Here is a 12,820-nt window from a genome sequence, read left to right on the forward strand (position 1 = left end):
GCAGTATCACTATGGTGTCTATAAGCGTCAGTAAACATTTCTAGAAACAGGTGAGAACAGGTCCCAGCACTTCTAATATCAGATGAAAATCAATCTTGGTAATGATAGTGTCAACCCTGTGCCATGTTTACTCTGGCCTATGTACCGTTGCTTAGGGACCTGCTGAGTTAAATGCAGAACTTATTTTGGGTTCAGATTTTTTTTTTTATTATGCAGTTTTGGAAGCCAGAACCGAGGAGTGGATTGATGAGGGAGGAAGAGCACCAGTCCTTTATACTGGCTCCCTCACTATGATCCACATCTTGTTTGGGCTCTAAATACAATGAATGTATGAATGGCCACTCCTATATTTCTAGTTTTATTACAAAAATCTATAAGATATACATATTCTGTTTCCCACAGTCCAGTCCTGAAGACTCTGAGAAGAAGCGTGGTAATTATACCTCCTATAGAAATTACCTGAATAGAGAAGGTCCTAAAGCTCTTGGTACCAAGGAGATTCCGCAGGTAAGAGCAAGATATTGGCGATTTAAAGGGGTTTTACAGGAATTCTGGGAAGCTCCCCTAATGGACGCAGTGCCAAAAAAGGTGCTTGCCGTACTTCCACTTACAGGAACTGCTTTAGCCCATTAGTGGCCTCCTCTGACCATAAGATATCAGTTCCTCTTATGTCACATGCAGTGTCTCCTGGTCGGAGGTGGTCATAGTTTTTGTTGTTCTATTGGTAGTCCCACCCCCATGGCCCTTTCCAGAATTCCTGGAAAACCCCTGGTAACTGATACCAAAAGCTAATGCCATAGTTTTCTCAGGAATGTTTTTGCTCCTATCTTATCTGTTGTATCTGCCTTAATGGGGTTTTCCCATTTCAGCAAATTAATGTTATTGTTTGTATTATAAAAAGTTATACAAGTTTCCTTTATAACTTTTGTATCAATTCCTCACGGTTTTCTAGATCTCTGCTTGCTGTCCTTCTATAGAAAGCTTCTATGTTTACTTCCAGTGGACAGAAATCAGACCATGGTCACACAGGAGCACGGCTCGTTATATCACACAGCTCCAATTACTCTGTATGAAACTAACGAGCCGTGCACCTGTGTGACCATGGTCTGATTTCTGTCCACTGGAAGTAAACATAGAAGCTTTCTATAGAAGGACAGCAAGCAGAGATCTAGAAAACCGTGAGGAATTGATACAGAAAGTATATTGAAAAATTGTATAAGTTTTTATAAAGCAAACAATAAAATTAATTTGCTGAAATGGTAATACCCCTGTAAACCATTTTACGATGAATATAGTGGCGGTGTACCTGCACTAGCTGTTGCTCTGTGCACATGGGGATCAGTGGTGGTCCCCTTGGTTACATCTACAAGTTTTCATGTATATGTGTATAGTTGATAACTTGCTCTAGCCCCTTTATAGACTTTCAACTTGAAACACTTATCATGTTTATGTGCTCCAGTCACCAAGACACTTGTATCTAAGATGTGGAACAGATTATATCTGTTTCCATTACCCTCTCTAGACCTTACAAAAGTTTATTGATGCATTAGAGATCCCCTACTGAGAGACTGCAGATAGAAGATCTTCTACTGTATTTACCAGGATCAATATGTAATTGGTTACTATTGTGAAGTACGGGCTGTCTAGTATTTTGAAGAGGTGATGTGTTTGTTATGCATTTCTGACATTTCTGGTTTTGTGTTAGGGGGCAGATAACTGCTTGGAGGGGCTGACGTTTGTCATCACTGGGGTCCTGGAGTCCATAGAGCGAGATGAGGCCAAGTCATTAGTAGAGCGCTATGGGGGCAAAGTTACTGGAAATGTCAGCAAGAAGACCAATTACCTCATCTTGGGTCGTGATGGCGGGGAGTCCAAGCGTGAGAAGGTAATGTACAGAGATATTCTACTATAAAGTAACTATAAAATACTATAAGGTGACCAGCACTGCTAAGAACATTCTCCATACATTAGCCAAGTGTTTCCATTATCACTGTACTTTGCCGTCCTAGACTGTGTGCACCCTGTTTGGTTGCTGCATGGAAATGCTCAACTTCATCAACTTCTTCCACCTTTTTATTATATGTAATAGTTACAATTGTGTCATTTATATTGCTCCACATTCTACACATTTATGTGTTTTGGATTCTGCTTATCTGATATCTTCATACAGGCAGAAAGTTTTAGAACGAAGATCATTGATGAGGATGGTCTGTTTGATTTAATTCGCTCCTTACCTGGAAAGAAATCAAAGTATGTTATAGCGGCAGAAGCCGAGGTAAGTGAAGGAGATTACCGAGTATTTTACTACAACAGAAATGCTGAGAAGGTAAATGGTAGATGTGTGTCAAATGGCCACATCAATCACCATTCGCTGTGTAAGCCTCACCTGTACATAGATAGTGTGACCATAGATAAGACTCCCCGAGTTTCCAACATGGGCAGTGGCTTCTTCACGGGGGCCATTGAACCCACAGCTGTGCTTGAGCAGATACAAATACATGTTACTGTGTGCCGCGTAACCACAGATTGCACGTGATCAATCGCCATGTTCTTGTGCAGGGGGCCTAAATCTGTTAACAGAGGAGACGTATATTTTCGGCTTCTCTGAGGGATCAGGTTACAGTTACCCCTTTGTAGAGGGCAGCGGGAGGATGAGTGATGCGGACACAATGTCTGCTGCTGCTTAACGTTATAATATTACGTTCTTATTCACGTGTAGGGGTGACAGTAGCAATGCTTATTACTGTTCTTTAAGGTCTTTGATACTTCTTTGTATTTTTAATAGAAATAGGAGGATCTCCTCTTCACTCTGTATGTGAAGTATGGGAGACATCATAGCAGCTACTCTCCAACCATGGAGCTTAAAGAGATACAACCGGTGAAAATGTCCTAGAATTCTTCATGTATAAACATACATTCTATCCGATTCAGAAAAGTCAATTTAAAGTACATTTTAACTGCAGGGGAGAAAACTCATAGCTGCACACTGGATTAGGCCACGACCCCCATCTGTGAGGGAATATATAAGTAGGGTTAATAACGTGCTCATCCTGGAATATGGCCCTTATTTGAAAATAAATTCCAAAGCTAAATTCGAAAAAATTTTTGGGGAAATGGATGTATACATCAGGTCTGCCATCGCAACGGCTATTACAAATAAGGACGAGTATGCAATACCACCTCTCTGTAGCCTCTTAGACAAGTTAGATAACTTGTTGATATGGTAAGATAAGGAGGAGTACCATTTTTGGGCGCATATGCCCTACACTTGGGAGCTGACTCTGGAGGGTTGGAGGCGGGGGGTGGGCTGGATATTTTGTTTATTGCATTTTGCTAGTTTAATGATCCATGCTTTGGAAGATATTTTTAGGTCTGTTGTACTTCAGATTTGTGGGACAATATAGGCCATGCTTGGCCGATTTTACACATGTTGCTCTGTGAAGTCTACATAACTGATTGTAATGCAAAGTTATTGTATGTAATTGTTTATTCTGTAAAATCAATAAAAATAAGTTTGATTTAAAAAAAAAAATGGCGGGGGACTTGTCTCTGAAGGAGATTCATTTATGGCTTGTACAGGAGGGCAGCCGTCATCTCTATGGTGTCAATATGCTGAAATACACCACATGAACAGAGGTTTTATTAATCTTCACTTCAGACATCATGGTGTTCTTGTGTAACCCTGTAATGATCCGATTTCTTTTTATTTCATTTGTATTTTGCTGCTATTTAGATGAAAACTCAAGCTAAAGCTGAAAAGACCCCAGAGAAGGTAGCCAAAAAGCCCAGCCCAGTAAAGAGGAAACTTACTCCAGAGAAGAGGCAGTCACCCAGAGCAAAGAAACCAGCGGTCGAGGAAGACGACTGGAAGAAGACTGTAAAGCGGGAAGAGAAGCCGAGCTCTGGGAAATCCCTGGACTTGGCTCCAGCCAGCGGCAAGACGGAAAGCTTACTCTGGGTGGATAAATACAAGCCGACCTCTGTGAAGGCCATCATAGGACAGCAGGGGGAACAGAGCTGTGCCAACAAACTCATCCGCTGGCTACGAGACTGGTTCAAGAATCACTCGTCTGATGAGAAGAAACCTGCCGGTAAGGGGAGTCCTGTATTGTCTTTAAAGGGGTTGTCCACAGATTTGTGTTAATATGAAAAAGTAACTCTCCTGCCTCTTATGTCCCAGAGTTGATATCATATAATGGGACAGGTCTCCACAGTAACCTGTACACTCAGTACATGTCACTGACTGACCGCAGCAGTGCTGTGCTATGTGTATAGAGGACATGGCTTGGGTGTATGTGACCCGTCTCATACTGCACATATATAACAAGGGCTAAATGGAGGGCTGAGAAATCTGTGCAGGACATTATTATTATTACAGCAACACATGCAGTGGTGTAAGGTCCATGTAATGTGGTACCAGACCATTAACCTAAGTAAAACTTGGTTCTCAGGTAAAACTTACTTGGTGCTTGACATTTTTTGGTACTGGATGACACTGATGAGCTCAAGGTATTGCTTTCTGGTGTCAAGTGGAAGCAAATCCCTGGCCATTAATATTCCTTAAGAGGTGAAGTTATTATGCATGGTTAATCTATTACATGAATACATTTTGCAAATGTACGCCGGATGGATGCCTGACCTTGACAATCGGATGGAGCAGGACAGACAAACCCTCTAAATCTAACTTTGAAATTTGACGACTGGTCATTTAGCTTTATTCTGTCACCCATCACTATGGTAGTCGTCACCTTTAGTCTTACCATGCTGTTATGTTAAGCAAATCTATAGCCTCTACAGCTAAACATCACTCTCATTTTCATTTCAGTAAAATATAACAAATTTGGGGCCAAGGACGATGGGTCATCCTTCAAAGCTGCACTGCTCTCCGGACCACCTGGTGTCGGTAAAACCACAACGGCGGTGTTGGTGTGCGAGGTAGAGTTGTAATTTTTTGTCATGGTTTTATTTCTTTAAAATTCTTGAAACGCACATAATATTGCTCTTACAATCTTACACAGAATTCCTGTACTTGTAACACCGTACTAAGTGATAATGAGATGCATGATCTCTAACCATGTGATGTCTTCATTTATTAGGAACTTGGCTACAGTTACGTGGAGTTAAATGCCAGCGACGCTCGCAGCAAAAACAGCATGAAGGAAGTGGTAGCAGAGTCTTTGAATAACACCAGCATCAAAGGGTTTTACTCTGGTACGAGTTTTCCATATTGCCGGATTATGTGATGTGTTATTGTCGCAGGATGACTCCATTTTACTTGTTTTATGTTAAATAGGGACCAGCAAGTTTGTAAACTCTAAACACGTTCTGATCATGGATGAAGTAGATGGGATGGCCGGGAATGAAGATCGGGGAGGAGTACAGGTACGCCGTTACCGCACATCATTGCCTCTAATAGTAATCCAGGAAGTGCAGCTGCATTTACATTGATGGGTGTAAAAAAGTTAAATAAAATAAGTAGTGACATTTTCCGACTGATAACATATTGGATGCTTTGGGTTAAAGAGCAACTTGTGACCTCTCCTGACAAACATTAACTCTGTTCCCCAGAAACTGACGATTCTGGAGAATCTTACAATTCTGCATTACACTGTCCCTTTTGTTTATGAATGCATTGACAAATAGCTGTTACAATTGTCAAATGTCAGCCTGGTACTATCTGCACTGATAGGACAACATCATATTGGGCAGAGACACATCTCAAACTGGTAAAGCCCAGCTGTCCATATATTCATCCATTTCTAGAATAACAGAGGAACATTTCAACATTTACTTTCTGGCTCTAACATCTGTATCATCCTTCTGCCTTTAATAGAAATCAAGGTTCTTCGAACTATGATGCAGATTTGGCTATCCCTATTCCACTGCAGAATATAATCTATGCCATCACCGCTGCCTATATAAAGCACATGCTGCACCTACAGCAGTTACATGATAGGGAGCATTGGCGTTCTGGAAGTGCCCACCTGTTCACACTGCCCGTTTTCATTGATGGGTGAACAATTTTTACCCTTTTAAGTCTGTTGATGTTTTGTTTGTTCTATTTCAGGAGCTGATTGCTCTGATCAAAGGCTCGAAGATCCCCATCATCTGCATGTGCAATGACCGCAATCATCCCAAAATCCGATCGCTAGCAAACTACTGTTTTGACCTCCGTTTCCAAAGGCCAAGAGCGGAACAGATTAAGGTCAGATCACTTGTCATCACAGTCTTGCGATTTATCTTAATGGGCTTTATAACTTCTTCATGGTGTTCTTCAACCTAAAGTAAAATACATTTCTCTCCCAGGGGGCCATGATGTCTGTGGCATTTAAGGAGGGTTTAAAGATTCCTCCACCTGCTATGAACGAAATAATTCTTGGGGCAAACCAAGATATTCGGCAGGTGAGACTCGCTGTTAATGAGATTTTAGGGTTTTTTTTCCTTTGTAGAGGCTTCTTGTTCTAATGTGTATTCTCTTTTGTCTCAGGTACTACACAATCTCAGCATGTGGTGTGCAAGCAACAAGGCCTTGACTTATGATGAAGCGAAGAGCAATGCAAACAACGCCAAAAAGGACATTAAGATGGTGGGTCGCCTTTTATCGCTTTTATGCGGTTGTCAGAGGATGGAGGATGTTTGATTTATAAATGTGTTAGTTTCTTTTATGGTACCAGTATGGTGTGATCAGTGCTGGCAGTGCGCCCCCTGCTGCCTGTTTCTGTGCAATATTCTGTTAAAGGGATTTTACGTGGGCCCTATCCACAGAAAATGCGCTCAGCGTTTTCCGTCAGCTCCGGACTCCTCGTTTTTGCCATCTATGGGGGTCTCGGCATCGGCTGGCTGTATACTACACCCTCGGCTTATACTCGAGTCAATAGGTTTTACAAGTTTTCAGTGGTAAAATTGGGGGTCTCTGCTTATACTCTATTATATACGGTAAGTTAGGGCAGTCTGATGGCAGATGTCCCTTATCCATGGATACTGATGTTTGTTCCAGGGTCCTTTCGATGTTGTACGCAAGGTGTTCGCTGCCGGTGAAGAGACTGCTCACATGTCCCTGATAGACAAGTCCGACCTCTTCTTCCATGACTACTCCATTTCACCTCTGTTTGTTCAGGAAAATTATGTTCACGTCAAACCTGCGGCAGCGGGGTAAGAACCTGGAATCTGATTGTTACGGAGTCTCCAGCATATACTTCATTGTCCAAAAAGTGGCATTTGTTTCCATTTTTCTCGATTGTAGGGGAAATGTGAAGAAGCACTTACTGCTCCTGAGTAAGACAGCGGACAGTATATGTGACGGGGATCTCGTAGACCGGGTCATTCGCAGTAATCAGTTCTGGAGCCTTTTACCTGTACAGGTAACGCCACGGTTACAAAAAAAAATTCATAGGTAAATGGGTGAGATTTTGCCTAACAGGGAATTTCTAGGAAGGACATTTCATACTCTACCTGATGGGACTAGTAATTTAGTGGGGTTAATACCTGGTGATAGGTTCTCTTTAACCCCTTCCTGATGCACAAAGTAATAGTACTGCACGGGAGGCAGTGACTTGCAGTACTATAACGTCCAACTCACAAGTGGAGTCAGTACCAGCAGCAGTGGGTGACCGCTGTATCGCCTGCGATCGTGGATGACTCAGATTGCAGGTGTTAACCCCTCTTATGCTGCAGTCTGTTACAGGGGAGGTTTCTGCTGCTCGGAGGGGGGGGATCTCCAGTTTTAACTTTCAACTCCACTTTTAATTTGCAACTCTTGTTCACTACATCTTTTTAGCATTCTGTGCTTTTATTTTATAAGACGCCTTTTTGCAGATCTTCTTGAATAATTGTGTGATTTTCTGATTAGGCGATTTATGCCAGTGTCATTCCCGGGGAGCTGATGAGGGGGTACATGTCTCAGTTTCCAAGCTTTCCTAGCTGGCTGGGAAAATACTCATCCACGGGGAAACACGACCGCATCACCCAGGAGCTTGCCATGCACACATCTCTCAGGTAATAGCTCTGCCGCAAGTTATCCTTAAAGGGGTTGGCCACTTCTCAATCAATCTGTCATATTAGACGTGTCTCTGCATGTATATGCCTTCCCCTTCTTTGAGAGATTTAGCCTTTCCTTGTTCTCACTACGACGCCCTCTGCAGTAGTGATGTGGTGTTCGCAAACGAGCCGTCTCTTGTTCGTCAACAGTGGGAGCCGGCTCCTGTCAGTGAGCCAATGGCTTTGTTAACCCCAGCCCCTAGTTGGCTCACCACACCCCCTTTAACCCGATACAGGGGAGTGGTGTGGGTTGATTGACTGGGTTGCGGCTCCCTATTGTATATTTAATAGGGAGCCGTTCAGGAGCTAGAAGAGCCAAGTCTGCATAGTGAGCGGAGCCTAATGCGCCAGCTCACTAAGAAGAGATGGAATTTCCATGACTACTCTGGAGTGGCGTTACCCACTTTTCACTGTCTGTCCTCACTGACGAGGAGAGGGGAGGATGAGTTAAGTCTTAACTCTCCTGCTACATCTGCTCCTAATCGGCAGAGCTCAGACATATAAACAAAGAATCACGGAGTGTCTGCACACACCACAAAAGTAAGTATCAAGAGTGTTGAATCATTTGAGGAACATTTAGGGAGTAAAGGCACACGGGCAACTTGTGTAAAATAATGGCCAATCCCTTTAAAGTAATTTTAAACATTAGCCATTGGTGACCCAACCTTGATATGGAGTCATGCTGATGATCAACGCTGTTCATGTCTTCTCTCTCAGAACAAGAACGAGTAAGCGTGCACTGAACCTGGACTACTTGTCCTATATGAGGGACAAACTGGTGCAGCCATTGGCCGAACACGGGGCAGAAGGTGTGCAGGAAGTAGTGGATGTCATGGACACGTACTACTTGATGAAGGAAGATTATGATAACATCATGGAGATAAGCAGCTGGGGAGGAAAACCCACACCCTTTTCTAAACTGGATCCCAAGGTACAATGAAAAAGTCCACATTTTTAAATGTAATCCTATATGTGATCAAAGTGGTCCAGACATTGTGCCATTGGGTGTATCTGATCTGACACTGCTCACTATTGGAGAAAGAAGCGGAGAAAAGTATAGTACAAAGTTGACTATTGCTCCAAAGCTCATGGTAAGCTTTGAGTGTAGTGGTGTAGTGGTGACCCATTCATACTCCACCCACCCCAATGGGACAGTTGTTTTGTTACTGTAAGCAACTTCAGCAACTGTTCATGTACAATAGACCCTGCGCCGTCATCCATGGAGAGATGTAACCGGCTGTGATTTCTCTCAGGTAAAAGCGGCCTTCACCCGGGGCTACAACAAGGAGGCCCACCTCACCCCGTACTCTCTGCAAGTCGTGAAGGCCTCCAAAAGAGCGGCTTCTACTCTCCCGTCTGAATACGGAGAGGAGGCGGCCATAGAAGACACACAAGGGGAAGACAATCAGGACGATGAGGTCTCTGTAGACGCCATGATAAAGGTACTTGGATTATGGAGACTCCATCCATCTGTGAAGTGTTGAATATTATAGTTATCACGGGCATCGATTATCAAACCGGAGAACCTGTTGGCAACAACAGAGCAACTAGTATCTGTGCAGGTCTGTTTGTTGGTTGCTTTGGATTATAAAGCTTAAAGGGGTCGTCCACTTTCAGCAAATAGTTGATATTGTTTGTGTAATAAAAAGTTCTACAATTCTACAATCCTAATGGTTTTCTAGATCTCTGCTTGCTGTCCTGCTATAGAAAGCTTCTCTTATTACTTCCAGTGGATAGAAATCTGTCCATAGTCATGTGATGTCACACAGGTGCACAAGATGTTATTATCAAAGAGACTTATCAAAACAGTGTGATAATAACAGCTCGTGCACCTGTGTGTTTATCACATGACCAGGGACAAATTTTTATCCACTGGTAGTAAACATAGAAACTTTCTATAGCAGGGCAGCAAGAAGAGATCTAGAAAACTGTGAGGAATCGATGAGCGAAGTATATTAGAAAATTGTATAACTTTTCCTTACACAAACCATATCAATTAGTTGCTGAAAGTGGACAACCCCTTTAACCGTCTTGATAAATGAGGCTTTAATAATTCAGAGATAATATATGACCATTGCTGCGCACACAAGGGGATTCTAATGCCCCAAATCTGAGAGATGCGTGGTAATATATGCCTCAAGTCTTCCTGATGTAGCGGGAAGCTCTTAGGTCTGATAATTACTCTGTATATTAGTTAGGAGAAGGAATCTAAATCTTATTTCTGTCTCCAAATATACCAGGGATATGTTGCTTGTGCCCACAGCTAGATGCGTAGGTTGTTAATAACGTTTTAATCAACTGGGAAATCAGATGTGGATTATTTGGCTCCGTAAGATAAAAATATATATGTAATATTGGCTGGTGGTGTCGGCCTTTAACTAGTTAATGGAAATCTGCCAGTATGATAAATCAGGGACACACACTCAGATCAAGTCATCTTATATTTGTTATCCAACTGGTAAAATTACGGTAAAACGCTAAAAGTGCTGTGGGGGTGTTACCAGAGCCCCTCTGTGCTGCCTCCTTGCTGTCTGTTACACTGTGCTGGAGTACCCCTCCCAATGTGTGCTGCTGCTTCAGTGAAATTACATCGGGAAGAGGGAGGTAACACTACACGGCGCCTTTCTGGCTCATTAACGTAATTTTTTACATTAGAAGAAAGGAAGGATGAGTTGGAAAGTTGGCACAAGCCCTTTAATGAATGGCACATAGTTGTTTAGGGTGGTCTTAGATGGATTTGCTTTCTCAATATCTATTTTACTTGGTGAATACAGAAATGCAAAACTTGTTCCGTCATTTCTAGGCAAAAAAATCAAAACCATCAAAGTCTTCCAAGGTTGAAAAAGGTGGAGACAAAAAGCCAAGTAAAGCAAAAACTAAGAAAGGAAAGTGATAAGAATGGGAGATGGATGGTGCCCGGGTCTGACTCCTGCCCCTGGATGGACATGAGGAGTGTGTGGTGCATGGATCCCCCAGTGTGTGGTGCATGGATCCCCCTTTCCCAGTATATGGAAAGGCTCCGTGTACTCGGCTTTTTATCACTTGTGACCAACCTCCAGCACTTTGTATCTCCAGGTGTACTTTATTTTACAGCATCTTCCCTCATTTCTGTTGTATATAGACTATAAGCCTTTGTTTTGTATAATAATATTGTAAGTATATGAAAAAAGCTTCATTAAAGTTAGTTTCACAGAAACCGATTTGTTTTATTCACATTTATGTCGTTCTTATATTTTACCTGCTACTTGGACATTAAATGTCCTGTATAGAATTCCCTCTTATGTGAAATCTCACCTGTTTACCTATAAGGAAACAATGTCAAGTCTTGTGAAAATAAGCAAAGAGGAGTCCTATTTGCCTGAGATGAGTCAAGTTTAGAGGCTGCAAGGGGAGTGTTGCTTTAGTGTACCATATATACTTGTGTATAAGTGAGTTTTTCGCAATCCTCACCTCTGATTATACACGAGTCAATACACTTGTCAATGCACTTAAAAAAAAAAAAATGTATATACTCACCCTCCGGTGGCCCCGATGCGCGGCTCCTCTTCTGTCTTGCGCACTTGTCGTCTTTCTTCTGTAACAGCCTGCAGGGTGCGGCCATGTTTTTCTCCCGGGCGGCGCCAGGAGTTATCATGGCCATGCCCTGCGGGCTGTTACAGAAGGAGACAGGCAAGACAGAAGAGGAGCTGCGCTGACATTAGGGCCACCAGAGGGTGAGTATATAACTTGGGGCTGGCTGTATACTACTGGGGGCTGGCTATGTACTGGGGGAGTCTGTGACCAATGCATTTCCCACCCTCCGCTTATACTAGAGTCAATAGGTTTTCCTATTTTTAGGTGGTAAAATTAGGGGTCTCGGCTTATACTTGGATCGGCTTATACTCCAGTATATACGGTATCTTCATTTTATAGTTTATTAGTAGATGGATATGACCTCATTCAGGCTTGTGGTTCTGTAAGATACAGAACCGGAGATACAGGCAGTTGGAAATGTGACAAACGTGTCGCACAACCACAAGCCTGATGTGGTCTGAAAGATGTCATATTAACCCCATAGCGCAATAAGACGTACCCTTACGTCTTACTGCGCATGGGGGAGTATGAAGAGGGCTCACAGGCTGAGCCCTCTTCATACTCACCGGGCATTTGCTTCATAATGAAGCAAACGCCCGTCGCTAACACCCGCGATCGGTGTTAACCCTTTGATTGCCGCCAGCAAAGCTGCCGGCGGCATTAAAGAGCCGGCAGCGCGTGGGCGCCGCCATCTTGGCTCCGATCGTCACTCCCCGTGACGTCACCGGGGAGCGGCGATCCGTTGCCATGACAGCCTGGGATCACACAAAGATCCCAGGCTGTCATGATCGAGGCTATCTATTATAATGTGCGATCTGCACATTATAATAGATGGTATGCAAAATCCCCATATACTGCCATACTGTAGTATGGCAGTATATGGTAGGATCAATCAGACAACCTAGGGTTAAAGTACCCTAGGGAGTCTGTAAAATAGTAAAAAAAATAAATAAAAAAAAGTAAAAAAAAAAATTCAAATCACCCCCCTTTCCCTAGAACTGATATAAATATAAATAAACAGTAAAAATCATAAACACAATAGGTATCGCCGTGTCCGAAAATGCCCGATCTATCAAAATATAATAACCGTTTTTCACTGCGTTAAACCCCGTAGTGGAAAATAGCGCCCGAAGTCGCAAATGGCATTTTTTTGCCATTTTGAAAAATAGAAAAAATTCTATAAAAAGTGATCAAAATGTCGAACAGTCCT

The 12,820-nt window shown here is 42.7% G+C and overlaps 1 protein-coding gene across 5 annotated transcripts in view; it reads left to right on the forward strand.

Moving 5' to 3' along the window:
* RFC1 (replication factor C subunit 1) overlaps window positions 1-11,515 on the forward strand; it is a 31,464-nt gene extending 19,949 nt beyond the window's left edge. For 4 of the 5 annotated variants that reach the window (XM_072125556.1, XM_072125562.1, XM_072125548.1 and 1 more), the window contains exons 10-25: window positions 403-507; window positions 1,706-1,885; window positions 2,171-2,275; window positions 3,734-4,091; window positions 4,826-4,935; window positions 5,097-5,211; window positions 5,294-5,382; window positions 6,068-6,205; window positions 6,307-6,402; window positions 6,488-6,586; window positions 6,998-7,152; window positions 7,244-7,361; window positions 7,850-7,995; window positions 8,755-8,968; window positions 9,291-9,479; window positions 10,841-11,515. In XM_072125556.1, coding sequence (XP_071981657.1) covers window positions 403-507; window positions 1,706-1,885; window positions 2,171-2,275; window positions 3,734-4,091; window positions 4,826-4,935; window positions 5,097-5,211; window positions 5,294-5,382; window positions 6,068-6,205; window positions 6,307-6,402; window positions 6,488-6,586; window positions 6,998-7,152; window positions 7,244-7,361; window positions 7,850-7,995; window positions 8,755-8,968; window positions 9,291-9,479; window positions 10,841-10,930 — 2,307 coding nt within the window. In that variant the 3' untranslated portion in view covers window positions 10,931-11,515. The remainder of the gene's footprint in view (window positions 1-402; window positions 508-1,705; window positions 1,886-2,170; window positions 2,276-3,733; window positions 4,092-4,825; window positions 4,936-5,096; window positions 5,212-5,293; window positions 5,383-6,067; window positions 6,206-6,306; window positions 6,403-6,487; window positions 6,587-6,997; window positions 7,153-7,243; window positions 7,362-7,849; window positions 7,996-8,754; window positions 8,969-9,290; window positions 9,480-10,840) is intronic. The other variant, XM_072125571.1, reaches the window with a different exon arrangement.
* The last annotated feature ends 1,305 nt before the right edge of the window (window positions 11,516-12,820 follow it).

The sequence above is a fragment of the Engystomops pustulosus genome, chromosome 1, assembly GCF_040894005.1.
Source record: "Engystomops pustulosus chromosome 1, aEngPut4.maternal, whole genome shotgun sequence".
Classification (NCBI taxonomy): domain Eukaryota; kingdom Metazoa; phylum Chordata; class Amphibia; order Anura; family Leptodactylidae; genus Engystomops; species Engystomops pustulosus.